The 15,464-nt window shown below is 35.4% G+C and overlaps 1 protein-coding gene across 4 annotated transcripts in view; it reads left to right on the forward strand.

Moving 5' to 3' along the window:
* LOC140136883 (protein cab-1-like) overlaps nucleotides 1-15,464 on the forward strand; it is a 233,664-nt gene that overhangs the window by 67,346 nt on the left and 150,854 nt on the right. The window contains exon 1 of one of the 4 annotated variants that reach the window (XM_072158496.1): nucleotides 31-423. The exons of 2 other annotated variants lie outside the window; for them this stretch is intronic. In XM_072158496.1, the coding sequence (XP_072014597.1) occupies nucleotides 312-423 (112 nt within the window). In that variant the 5' untranslated portion in view covers nucleotides 31-311. Of the gene's footprint in view, nucleotides 1-30; nucleotides 424-15,464 lie in introns of those variants that run through there. One more of the 4 variants, XM_072158497.1, reaches the window with a different exon arrangement.

Consider the following 15,464-nt stretch of genomic DNA (forward strand, 5'->3'; position numbering starts at 1 on the left):
GATGCACAGAGTTGTAAGTCATCCATAAATGTTCTAGAAACACCTGCTCTAACAGATGTCTTGCTGTAGTAGCTCGTTATTGTATATTTCTCACTAAGCATACCGTATGGTAGTGACTTCTCATGTGGTAAAATCTAAAAGCCATTTATAACAGCAGTGGTTGCAACCACTCGGACGTTGTTCGCCCTTCTCTCGCCATAACCATTTATTTCTTGGATATATTTTCATTGAATAAGCCGGATTTATACATGGAATAGTTTAGTAAGCCTTTGTCAGCAGCGTTTCCTACGTTAAGATCCTTGCCGTGCATCATGATGGCGTGGCGTGGCAGTATGCTGGCGGTGTACATGTTACTGTTTGCGGCATGTATGGTGTTGCATACTGGGGCTGCTACTTTGCGTCATGGTCGGGCTAGTGGTGAAGGTATGTATGTGCGTTAACACAAAGTCACTCCGTTTGAGTCATTTGAGAAGGATGTCATGATGGTTTTAGGGTATTTATTGTATGTGTCATGCTGGATAATATATAGTACTCAACACATCTAGAGTAAAGTGTGTGGGATGATGTATGGAATATTATTAACATGGCTATTTCCATGACCAATTGACAGTATAATAGACATACATTCAATATGAAGTCGCTCATCAGTCTAAAGTGAATGTGTACAAACACATTGAAATGAACATATATATCCCTACACTGCAAAAACAACTGATAACACTTAATAAACACTAAAACATGTTTATTTTTATGTTTAACATGTAAAAGTATAGGAGGTGTTGCAGATGATAAACTCCATAACACGTTCATAGAGATTTTTGTGATAAAAATATAAACACTCCAACACGTTTATATCACCGATATAAACATGTTATTAATATGTTACTAATCCGTCAATAAATCCTCCTATAAACATGTTATAGTGTGAATTCTCGCTATTCGCAATAAGGGCACCGCCAGCGGTTTCTTGCGATGTAATCGTGATGTATCATGGGAAAATCGTGATGTATCATGGGAAAAGTCGACATCAAGTCCAGCATAATCTGAATATTACCATGCTATTACATAGGAACACGTGACAATATTATTTTAGTTTGCCAATATAACGGTATTGCACGCCAATCGATAGAGAAAAATTAATTGTGCACATTTCAATTCACATTATTAAGTATTATTGAGTATCGATTCGCGTGTAACACCTTTTAGTTTGACAAACTAAAAAATATTGTCACGTGTTCCTATGTAATAGCATGGTAATATTCAGATTATGCGGACTTGATGTCGACCTTTTCCCATGATACATCACGATTACATAATCTGCTGGCGGCGCCTTATTGCGAATAGCGAGAATTGCCTCCTATACTTTTATGTGTAGAATATAAATATGTTTTAGTGTTTAAGTGTTATCTGTTGTTTTTTACAGTGTACACACATCAAACACACACATCAAATACACCCCTACATACACACCCCCACGTGTAATCGCCTCCAGACCATGCAAACGTGGGGGAAAAAAAGTATAGTGAATTCAGCACCTTTAAATATAAAAAAAAGCACTGTTAAAATATGGTGCCAAAATGGAATAAATTCGCGCGAAGCTCGAAAAATGTTGCACTTTTGGGGCTAAAATTGTCTAATATGAGGTTAATTTGGTCAGAAAACCACATACAGGCATCAACATTGGGGGGATGATTGTATGGACCATCCCCCGGCAAAATATTGGGGGGGGATTTATCCCCCCATCCCCGGGATCTACGCCTATGATCACAATGTTGCAGGTTCTTAGAAAGTGCATCTATATCTCTTAAAGAACCAATGTTTCATAGCATCTTTAAATTCATTGTGTATGTGTGCTATAAAGCATAAAAATCACAAAAGCTAGACATGACATGAGTAGCCCTGCAGCTGGCTGGTAACTATGATATATCACAAGGTTCAGTGTATCAGAAACCTGAGCTATGCACCGAGTCAGCAACATGCATTCTTGCAAAAAGTCAATGTTTTATTGGCATATTGAATTTCCACTTGTTTTTTTTTTGGGTGGGGGTGGATACAATGTGTTAAGAATCCTCTCAGGTTGGAAAAATATTTCAGTTTTGAAATATAAAAGGTTTGCAAAAGGTGTTGGCAGGTTTTATTGTCACCCATTTTGTTGTAAACTATATCAGTTCGGGGGCACTCATAATTCATGGACGTCCCTGATATCAAATACTCTTGAAGTGTCATGTCACATAACAGTATCATATTTCAGAGACATCTCATCACATACTCCCTAGTTTCAAAACCCAGTCGCAAACGATAATAGTAATTTTGGTGAACGTGCCAGCGCAGTGGGAATACTTTTGTGAGTAGGCCTAAATCAGGGTTGTAGCTAGCCCAAGTTGAGTGCTTGCTAATTTTACTATCCAATTCATGAATTAGAGCGCAGGCTCAGGTTCTCTTGGGATTTTTTTACTTCAAAACATTTGATTTTGGCAATTGCAATCTAAGTGTGTTCTGGGACCATTTATCAGAATTTGCACAGATAGATATAATTTTTGCACAGGTAGATATTTGCTAAACACATAGGAAAGCTTATTCTAATACACTCAGCTTCATTCCGATGTGCTGCATCAAGTGCCCAGCTGTCAACAAAGCTCGACGTATGTGATATCACAGACCCCCGTATGTGAAATCACTGACCCGTCTTTGAAATCAGAGACGTCCATGAATTACGAGTGCCCCCGAACTGATATGGCAGGAGTAAACACATTAAATGCTTATTCAGTGATCTCAGTGAAAGGGTACAATAATTAAAATTGTGTAAATTGCATAAAAGTGAAGGATAAGTCAATAAAATTTTGAAATAAAAAATTTGGCAAAAAATGAGGAAAATGGCAATATTGACAAAGTTGAAGCTCTGTTCAAATGCATGTAGCTAATTTCTCTACTTAAGTAGAGCAATTACAGATTCATGTAAAATGTCATTTTTTTTCTTCAATGCATGACTTTCGGCTTAACCACTAGGGGATATGTTAGCACATCTATGACACTAACAAAGGTGCTTGACTTTTGATGATTTTTACGACCCCGCGGATGAGCAAATTACTGAATAAGCCTTTAAGCATGTCATCTATATAAGTACATCATTGGCACACACGGTGGCATGCTAGCTGTGAGTTGAGTTTTAGTCTGTTTCGAGCTGTTTCTACTAGTATTTTGTGAACATTCTGTTTTTAAAAATGGATAACATTTTTGAAACTCAAAAATATAAACACAGCAATTCCAGTTGGATAATTTGGTATAATAATCTGAATTATGCTACCAAAGTATAATGACTAATGAGTCTCCATTTACACAGAGCCTGAAGTGGACTTAAGTTGAACTTGGACTTGTGTGTAAACAGTGTTGCCACAATTTGAACTCGACTTCAGAAACTTTCGATCCAGAGCAACTTTTGTCAAAGACAAATTTTGCAGTGTAAACGATCACACAACTAGAAATTGAGGTCATAATGGTTATTTGAAGCTTTGTTTGTATGTGATAAGATTACTTCACTGTGAAGATGTATTAAATTTGCTATCTACTGATGATAGCATGTATGATAGCAGTGTCATTAACTGACTGAAACTTGCTATCTACTGATGATAGCATGTATGATAGCAGTGTCATTAACTGATAGAAACTTGCTATCTACTGATGATAGCATGTATGATAGCATTGTCATTAACTGACAGAAACTTGCTATCTACTGATGATAGCATGTATGATAGCATTGTCATTAACTGATAGAAACTTGCTATCTACTGATGATAGCATGTATGATAGCAGTGTCATTAACTGACTGAAACTTGCTATCTACTGATGATAGCATGTATGATAGCATTGTCATTAACTGATAGAAACTTGCTATCTACTGATGATAGCATGTATGATAGCATTGTCATTAACTGACAGAAACTTGCTATCTACTGATGATAGCATGTATGATAGCATTGTCATTAACTGATAGAAACTTGCTATCTACTGATGATAGCATGTATGATAGCAGTGTCATTAACTGACTGAAACTTGCTATCTACTGATGATAGCATGTATGATAGCAGTGTCATTAACTGACTGAAACTTGCTATCTACTGATGATAGCATGTATGATAGCAGTGTCATTAACTGACTGAAACTTGCTATCTACTGATGATAGCATGTATGATAGCAGTGTCATTAACTGACTGAAACTTGCTATCTACTGATGATAGCATGTATGATAGCAGTGTCATTAACTGACTGAAACTTGCTATCTACTGATGATAGCATGTATGATAGCAGTGTCATTAACTGACTGAAACTTGCTATCTACTGATGATAGCATGTATGATAGCAGTGTCATTAACTGACTGAAACTTGCTATCTACTGATGATAGCATGTATGATAGCAGTGTCATTAACTGACTGAAACTTGCTATCTACTGATGATAGCATGTATGATAGCAGTGTCATTAACTGACTGAAACTTGCTATCTACTGATGATAGCATGTATGATAGCAGTGTCATTAACTGACTGAAACTTGCTATCTACTGATGATAGCATGTATGATAGCAGTGTCATTAACTGACTGAAATTTGCTATCTACTGATGATAGCATGTATGATAGCAGTGTCATTAACTGACTGAAACTTGCTATCTACTGATGATAGCATGTATGATAGCAGTGTCATTAACTGACTGAAATTTGCTATCTACTGATGATAGCATGTATGATAGCAGTGTCATTAACTGACAGAAACTTGCTATCTACTGATGATAGCATGTATGATAGCAGTGTCATTAACTGACAGAAACTTGCTATCTACTGATGATAGCATGTATGATAGCAGTGTCATTAACTGATAGAAACTTGCTATCTACTGATGATAGCATGTATGATTGCAGTGTCATTAACTGACTGAAACTTGCTATCTACTGATGATAGCATGTATGATAGCAGTGTCATTAACTGACTGAAATTTGCTATCTACTGATGATATCATGTATGATAGCAGTGTCATTAACTGACTGAAACTTGCTATCTACTGATGATAGCATGTATGATAGCAGTGTCATTAACTGACAGAAACTTGCTATCTACTGATGATAGCATGTATGATAGCAGTGTCGTTAACTGACAGAAACTTGCTATCTACTGATGATAGCATGTATGATAGCAGTGTCATTAATTGATAGAATTTGCTATCTACTGATGATAGCATTGTCGTTAACTGACAGAAACTTGCTATCTACTGATGATAGCATGTATGATAGCATTGTCATTAATTGATAGAATTTGCTATCTACTGATGATAGCATTGTCGTTAACTGACAGAAACTTGCTATCTACTGATGATAGCATGTATGATAGCATTGTCATTAATTGATAGAATTTGCTATCTACTGATGATAGCATTGTCGTTAACTGACAGAAACTTGCTATCTACTGATGATAGCATGTATGATAGCATTGTCATTAATTGATAGAATTTGCTATCTACTGATGATAGCATTGTCGTTAACTGACAGAAACTTGCTATCTACTGATGATAGCATGTATGATAGCATTGTCATTAATTGATAGAATTTGCTATCTACTGATGATAGCATGTATGATAGCATTGTCATTAATTGATAGAATTTGCTATCTACTGATGATAGCATTGTCGTTAACTGACAGAAACTTGCTATCTACTGATGATAGCATGTATGATAGCATTGTCATTAACTGACAGAAACTTGCTATCTACTGATGATAGCATGTATGATAGCATTGTCATTAACTGATAGAAACTTGCTATCTACTGATGATATCATGTATGATAGCAGTGTCATTAATTGATAGAATTTGCTATCTACTGATGATAGCATGTATGATAGCATTGTCATTAATTGATAGAATTTGCTATCTACTGATGATAGCATTGTCGTTAACTGACAGAAACTTGCTATCTACTGATGATAGCATGTATGATAGCATTGTCATTAATTGATAGAATTTGCTATCTACTGATGATAGCATGTATGATAGCATTGTCATTAATTGATAGAATTTGCTATCTACTGATGATAGCATTGTCGTTAACTGACAGAAACTTGCTATCTACTGATGATAGCATGTATGATAGCATTGTCATTAACTGACAGAAACTTGCTATCTACTGATGATAGCATGTATGATAGCATTGTCATTAACTGACAGAAACTTGCTATCTACTGATGATAGCATGTATGATAGCATTGTTATTAACTGATAGAAACTTGCTATCTACTAATGATAGCATTTATGATAGCATTGTCATTAACTGATAGAAACTTGCTATGTACTGATGATATCATGTATGATAGCATTGGCATTAACAGATAGAAACTTGCTATCTACTGATGATAGCATGTATGATAGAAGTGTCTTTAACTGATAGAAACATGTATGATAGCATTGTCATTAATTGATAGAATTTGCTATCTACTGATGATAGCATTGTCGTTAACTGACAGAAACTTGCTATCTACTGATGATAGCATGTATGATAGCATTGTCATTAACTGACAGAAACTTGCTATCTACTGATGATAGCATGTATGATAGCAGTGTCAACTGACAGAAACTTGCTATCTACGGATGTTAGCATGTATGATAGCAGTGTCAACTGATAGAAACTTGCTATCTACTGACAGCATGTATGATAGTAGTGTCATTTACTGATAGAAACATGCTATCTACTGATGATAGCAGTGTCATTAACTGATAGAAACTTGCTATCTACTGATGATAGCATGTATGATAGCATTGTCATTAACTGATAGAAACTTGCTATCTACTGACAGCATGTATGATAGTAGTGTCATTTACTGATATAAACATGCTATCTACTGATGATAGCAGTGTCATTAACTGATAGAAACTTGCTATCTACTGATGATAGCATGTATGATAGTAGTGTCATTTACTGATAGAAACATGTTGTCTACTGATGATAGCATTGTCATTAACTGATAGAAACTTGCTATCTACTGATGATAGCATGTATGATAGCAGTGTCAACTGACAGAAACTTGCTATCTACTGATGTTAGCATGTATGATAGCAGTGTCAACTGATAGAAACTTGCTATCTACTGACAGCATGTATGATAGTAGTGTCATTTACTGATAGAAACATGCTATCTACTGATGATAGCATTGTCATTAACTGACAGAAACTTGCTATCTACTGATGATAGCATGTATGATAGCATTGTCATTAACTGATAGAAACTTGCTATCTACTGATGATAGCATGTATGATAGCATTGTCATTAAACGATAGAAATTTGCTATCTGCTGATGATAGCATGTATGGTATCACTGAATAGGCCTTTATGTACCTTATTATGCTCACTTAGAGCTGAATAAAACGTTTTCATAACATTTAAAAACATTTCTTGAAAACATACTGCAAAATAGTCTAATAATATGTATTATGTTATTTAAGTGTTGCAAGATATTTGGCCTAAAAGTTTGAATAAAATATTTTACAGTAACATATTTTGAAAATGTTTTAAAAGGTTTTTGAAACCTTTATAAAACCTGACATTTAATGTTATTAAAAAGTTGTCACCAAAACCAAAACCTAAAAATAACCCATTTAAAATTAAAACATTTCAATCAAAAAAATCAATTAAAAAAAAAAAAAATCAATTTAAGAAATCAATTTAAGAAATATTTATTGAATCAAACTTGGTTGTAATTTCATGTACATGCTTCTTTAGAGCGATTAATGTCTTAATTTATCTACAAATTTTGTATGCTAATTCTATATTTATACATTAATGCTTATGTCATTTCAATGATGTTATATTCATTGTGGTGACATAAACATTATTTAAATCATGTTTGTTTATATTATGTCTTGGGGGATGATCACTTCTGGCCTTCATGGCCTTTTGATCATCTCCTCCATGTCATTTTACTCGTCTTTTTTTGTCTTTTCGTGTTTTTATATATTCTTGCTTGTTGTTTAATGTTGTTGTTAATGTAGATGATGTGGAAAATAAAGACCCAGGTGCAATGGGAAGCTGTTAGGGGTAGTCACAGTCGTTGTACTGATGAACCCTCGCCATTTGTAGGCTGCAAACGTGGTTCGATTATTCTAATGACGGCGGAATAAATGTAAAGCGCTTTGAGGCTGTTTACGGCATAAAGCGCTATATAAATATCTACATTTATTTTTTTATTTTTTTTTATTAAAAGCAAGTGTCCTAACATTTTTGCACTTGATTTTAGATGTGATTTTCTGTGAAATTGGTACTGGTTCATATTAATGTGATTTTGTCAGTAAGTGGAGTTTTAATCAAACATTGAGTCATATTAGTGCATCATATGGGTTTCAGAGCACTTGGGGAAACTTAAAAAATATGAAAGGGGCAGCATTGGCCATAGCCAGTATTGCGGAGCAAAGTGCTACTCAATTTTGATCACTTTGCTACACAATTTTGGAAATGTGTATCAATTTTATGCTATAGACTTATAGTACAGTGAAGTGTGCAAGAGTAACAAAAATCAAGTAGTGCAAGATGATAATGCTACATATAAAAAATGTCTTACGTCCAACGCTGGAAAGGAGTGACTATTAAAAAAAAAAAAGAGAAATAAATGTTTGAAAGAAATTATTTTTAACTGTGATTTCACTGACCATTTGAAGTGGCATGATAGGGGACATATTTTTGCTCAAATACAAACCATAGAGCCACGAATCCTGATGGGCATTTGTGATATGAAGTGCAGATCACTTAATGCATCATATAGCTGTAGGCTTGTTATTCATTAGTAGATCGCTAAAATATAGTCTTGCTCTCTGTTGCTTTCTCTCTCGCTCTCAATGATTCTCTTGTCTTCTATGCTGCAAAAACTATGTTTAGCAAAAACACTTTTCTAAACACATTGGGCTATTGTTTTGTTGCAGTCACTACTATAAATATGTTTAGTATATTTTGAACATGTTTACAAAGTGATAGCATGAATGAGCTATTAAATCCACACTACCTCTGTGGAAGATTTTGGAAATATCTTCTCCAGGGGGAGTATGAATTTCAAATGGAATTAACACATTAGGCATCAGCTCCATTTGAATTTCATGCACCGTCTGAGAAAGATTCAACCAAAATCTTCTACAGAGGGAGGGTGAGTGTCAAATTGAGCGATCTAATGTGTTCATTCCATTTGAAATTCATACTCCCCCTGTGGAAGATATTTCCATTGTAAACGTGTTCAAAATATACTAAACATATTCAGAGTAGTGATTGCAACAAAACAAAAGACTAACTCAGTTACAAACCAATTTAAAGAGTAACAACACAAAAGACTAACTCAGTTACAACCAAATTTAAAGGGCATCAAAACAAAAGACTAACACGGTTACAAACAAATTTAAAGAGCAGCAACACAAAAGACTGACTCAGTTACAAACAAATTTAAAGGGCAACAAAACAAAAGACTAACACAGTTGCAGACCAATTTAAAGGGCAACAAAACAAATGACTAACACAGTTACAAACAAATTTATAGGGCAACAAAACAAAAGACTGACATGGTTACAAACAAATTTAAAGGGCAACAAAACAAAAGACTGACACAGTTACAAACAAACTTAAAGAGCAACAATGCAAAAGACTAACTCAATTACAAACAAACTTAAAGGGCAACAAAACAAAAGACTAACACAGTTACAAACAAATTTAAAGGGCAACACAAATGACTAACACAGTTGCAAACAAATTTAAAGGGCAACAAAACAAAAGACTAACTAATTCAGTTACAAGCAAATTTAAAGGACAACAAAACAAAATTAGTACAGACATAACCACAGTCAATCATTGTTTACATTTCCATTTACATGGCAGTAATATAGAGTAAATAATCTTCAACTGTAATGATGAGTCTACCTGGGACTGTTCAGCTAATCCAGTCTTGACAGATAGGAAGGTGGACGTACAAACTCAAATCCAATTGATATCCAACTGGCATGCTGTGTGGGTGTAGTATAATACCACAACAAGAGTAATAGTATTAGTGTTACCATACTTAACATGTATTACTGCTTGTAAATAAAGGCATAGCCTATATACATGTGGGTCCATCAGATATAAATAGCTTGTTTTTCTGCGTCCGGGTAATATTTGGACATTGGCATTTTAAACCATATCAAACAGTAATCTACCTGTTACATCTGGCATGATTTGGAGATGTTTTATGTATGTTGTTTACTTTGATCGATCTAGGCTTGTAAACATGTTTGTTGTATGAAGACATAAATATTATGCAGTTCAAAGTTTTCATGGATTAAAGATGGCCACTCTTTGTACTGGCTAATTTGGGAATTAATTCAGTTTTTCATGCTGAAAATAACTAATGCATCTATGGGCCCACAGGTTTCAGTTTGTGTTATCAGGTACTTATAACATACAAAAAAATCAATGCCAGGGTAATATAACATACAAAATCAATGCCAGGGGCTTCGAAATCACTTTTTGTTATCAGGTTTTTTGTGTTAACAGAATTTGTGTTAAAGAGATTCCACTGTATTCTGTTGCTTGGACATCCAGGATTTTGCTCCATTTATCACTCTTACTCCCTGGATCTGTAGTGCCGCGCTGCTGCTGTAGTGAAACTTTGCATGGGAGTGTACCCGGGAGTGTACCCTGTTTGTTTGTTTTTCTTACGACAAGGGATTATCATTTTTGTGAGCAGAAATTGAGAGAAGAGGCTAGAATATCAAACAGTATACAGTATAGGGGCCAGCCCCCTGAAATTACTGTGTCGTTGAACAGATGTTTCAAATGGACGAATCATATATCAAAATGTTCAGAAGAGTCTGGAGAATCTTTTCTGCCATGTTGCCAAATTTGTAACCCGTGTGTTCTATTCAGTTTTCAACTGTATTTTGAAAGAAAAAAATATGCAACTACAACACAGTGTGCAGTGGTGACAACAATATGATATATTTTTGTAAGTCAATAATTTTATTTACAACATCTGATACCCTCAAGCAATTGGGCTATAGTCGTGTTCACATTGTCGGACGTACGCCCGGCGGAACTTGATCGGCGTAAGTTGCTAGGAGTAGCGGTAGGCGCTGGCAGGAGTAGGTGCAGTGTGAACGATGGTCAGCGTAAGTTCCGCCAGGCGTACGTCCGACGATTTACTCCTGACAAAAGTCAGGAGTAGCGAGCTGGGTGTAGCCTGTAGCTTGTAATCTGAACGCTGCTACTCCTGGCACCCGGTGTAAGTATGACCTTTAGTTAGTCGGAGTAAGAAATTACATATCGTGCGGTTGATAAAGGTCACAGAAACACCGGAAGTGGTAGCCAATGTTTACGCCGACCAGAAGTGAATGCTTGGTGGAACTTATTGGCGTAGTTCTAGGAGTAGGCTAGGTGTGGACATGCGGTAGGAGTAGGGAAAATATTTGTGGAATTTTGATCAATGTTAGCGTAAGTTTACGCCGGGTGTAACTCAAAATGTGAACACGACTTATATATATATTTTATAGCTTGTTTACTATAATACATTGCATCTGCTGCAAGCTGTATGTGGCTGTAAATAGCTTCTATTATTAGCATTTTCCACTGGCAAACTTCAAAAATTAGAGGCCCATTCAGTGATTTGCTCATCTAGACGATTGTAAAAATCATCAAAATTCAGATCTTGGTACCTTTGTCATTGTCATAGATGTGCTAACATAACCTGCTTGTAGTTCAGCCAAAAGCCATGTATGAAAGACAAAATAAGACATTTTACATGAATCTGTAATTTATATACTGACATGTACTGATGTATTTAAATGGGGCTTCAACTTTGTCAATAATGCTGTTTCCTTGTGCGTTTTGCCCAAATTTTTCATTATAGGATCTATTTTAAAAACTTATTCTTTACTTTTAAGGGATTTATACACAATTTTAAATTTTTTATTCTTGTGCTGGGGATCACTGAATGCATTTCCATGCTGAATGGGACTTAAACAAACAATGCTAGCATACTGAACGGTAGTTTCATATAGTCTCCTTTGTGGCTTTAAAAATGTCAGTTAATGCCAAGGATGCAATCTTAAATAATAATAAAAAATAAACAGTCTATCATTTGCAGATGATTGGGTTCTTGAGATACACTAGATTTGCTTGGCAAGGAAGGCGTATACGAACTCGACCCAAATTGATGTAATGTATGCAATAGTATTTTTTTTTCATTGAAATCCGAGGTCTGTAGACCTTTAAATATGTCAAAACATACAAAATTAGCTCTAAAAATCTGGAACAAAGGCCGACCTATTTTTTTCGCTGCAATGAGCCTTAGGTTTCATTGCAGCTAGTAGCCCAAAGGCAAATAAACAGAGGGGGTACTTCCATATTGATGCTATGCTCCAGGGGAAGTCAGAATATAGGCGGAACGGACTTACGACACATCGTATACTATAGGATAAGGTTAGTGTGGTAAAAATATACAATAACAAGCTTGTGTACTACAACAACAAGTTAAAGCAGGTGTTTCATAGAAGACCTTCATGTGTATCTTCAATACAAAAGGTCAAAATTTTCACACAAAGGTCAGCTTTTCCTCCCAGCTACATACACTTTTTAAGTACATAAAGTTCCGAGGACTGTTAAATGTCAAAAATGTAAATATTTAATAACTTGCCATAAAATTTGTGTTATAATCAGCAAATTTAAAAAAATCAAAATCATTTGATATCAGAAGGACATAGCTTGTATTCAGAATGCAATTTGTGACCCATCACATCGAAGACCAATCACTTGTTGAAATCAGATACAGTAAAAATGTTTCATGTGTCGAAACAAGCTCAAATTTCTTTTTATTTTCTTTATTTTTTCTCATCTTCTTTCATTGTTATCTGCTAAATGAAGCCAGCTGCAAAGTGGTCGGTTTTGATGTGATGGGTCACATTTGTTGTGTCTGATATTCTCTCAGGTCCCACAAAAAATACCGTGGGTGACCGAGCCCTTAAATTTGGTTATAAAACACATGAAAATTAATATATTACCTGAAATGTGATATGCAAGGAAGAAGAGGACTTATGAAACTATAGACTTTCATGAATTCCCAAGACATTCCCAACAAGATGTAAAGCAGACAATGCTATGATGAGTTTGTTCTATTGATTGCTATCCATGTAAATTTGAGTTGTCTAACAGTTATGATAATAACAGATGTGAGCTACATGTAGGTATTACAATAGACCTTTTCAAATCGAAGTTCTCGAAGTTCGTTATGTATGACCCGTTTACAACTCCGGGTCATTGGCGCAAATGCAACTATTACGCCTGAACACAAATCTGTATGAAAGACACAGTCAAGCGTTGGGATGGCTTGTGGAAGAGATTGATATTTATATTGCGAAGATCAAATGTGTCGCAGATGACAAACATTTGCATTTTTCTTTCTTTTACTGTCACATTGTGAAGTGCCAAATAGTGGAAGTGTTAGATCAATGCCATTAGAAAATATTTCTCCATGATGACTTATGTTGATTTTGGCTAAATATGTTGTATTTTCACTCAAAAGGGTATGTGATTCAGCTTGATTCATTGCGCACCAATTTGACCCCCTAGCTTACTGAATAAATACTGTGTTTTTCCGATCTTGATTTGAAAAGGTCTATGCCCATAACTATCCTCAAGCAACCATTTAATACAACACCATCATGATCCAAAGTGGGTCAGAAGTTGAAGCTATTGAATCTCTGCAAAAACCTACCATCACTGCTGATAGTAAAATTCTGACCTTCTTATTTTGTTACAGACACTGAGTTTGTACATTACTTTTTACATAGGCTTATGGGACTCTCTTCAAATCAGTACTGGATACTGTGGTTAACCCCATGAGAGCTACCTGCCGATTGGCCAAAAAGAAGTTTTCATTATCAATTGGCCCAATCAGCAACATTGTTAGAATAATTTCACCACGAAAAAAAAAATTGGGGTAAGTTATTTGCAAAGCTCCATTCTGATTGGTGATTTAAGTGAAGATATCATGTAATTGACCAATCAGAGGTAATGTTAGATCAGCAGGTATTGATCAGGGGGTTAAGGCAAGAGGAATGGCAGAAGCCATATTTGTCCAGTTTTAGCCATTTAACTACTAAACGGCAGTGTACTTCTTAATAATTAATATATTCCACATGGCCTGAGTGGCGGTGTCTCAACAGACTAAGATCAGGGGTCGGAAGGTGCAAGGTCACTTTGCAGAAATGGGGCTACCTACCAGAAGGGCAAAACACTACCTGTGAGTGTGGAACGGTTCCACAGACTATGGAACACCTGTTGGTGTGTCCACAGATAGGGCAATACTTCACACATGAGGACCTAGCTGAATTCAACGATTCTGCTCGTCACTGCGTCAGCTATTGGCTCGGGCGCATTTGACCCTGCACTTGGACACGCTAAGAAGAAGAAGATTAATATATTGATCTTTAAATGAGTAGAGGAAGCTTATTTCCATAGATCTTGCTGTTCCTGAGTTAATGCCAATAATATGTCAAAAGTTATGACAGAAGTTTGGGTACTTTCCTTCTACCAAGGAAAATCATGCACATGGGGCGAAAATTACACCTTGTATCAAGCCTTGTGACTCTTTTATAGAACCCTTACCTTTCCTCTTGTGTGTCAGCTTTACATGTCTCAATATTTGAGTGCAAACACCACTGTGTCATGCTCCCCTCCGACATGCCTTAATGAAAGACTGCATACATGAAATAAAATGAATAATTTTTTTATGCGCAGTATGTCATTCATAGTCCCCAGATATCAGGATAAGAAATAGATTGCAATGGGAAATATGGTAAAACTACAATTTTTGCACAGGTATATTTTGTGCAGTAACAAAAAATTGTATGTTTTTTTATGTTTGTTGAATTAGACATACTTTTACATTTTCTTCATATGCGTACAGTCTAGATCTTTATTTTCATGTCCTTGTCAGTTTTTGCGCTAATAATTGTCATGATTTTATTTTGCGAAAATAGATGTCACACAAATGGTGTACCTATAGAATATTGATTAACAATGCCAATGCGCTATGTATGCACTGAAGGTATGCCACACCAGCTATGCGATGCCTGCCTGACTGCCTGCCTGCATTCACTTGATTCATTGGTGACCGTACTAAACAAGAAACGCTTACCATATGGTAGCAGTTTTGGATAATTAACAATCGTTTGAAATACCTTTACAGGTGGAATAAAGTTTGTTTTAATAATAAGCAAAATCATTTAAAGCTATATTTATGGTATTGTGCATTTTTTGGTGAGCAATATTAAATTCCATGTTTTCATCATTTTTATATAAATAGTTGAATTTATTGCTGATTTTTGATAAGTAAATTTTGTTTTTTGAAATGTTGTGTCATTTCATGTTACAAATATATCTATAGTTAATTTGATGCAAAAATATATTGTAAGATAAACCC

Source organism: Amphiura filiformis, chromosome 17 (genome assembly GCF_039555335.1).
Source record: "Amphiura filiformis chromosome 17, Afil_fr2py, whole genome shotgun sequence".
Classification (NCBI taxonomy): Eukaryota; Metazoa; Echinodermata; class Ophiuroidea; order Amphilepidida; family Amphiuridae; genus Amphiura; species Amphiura filiformis.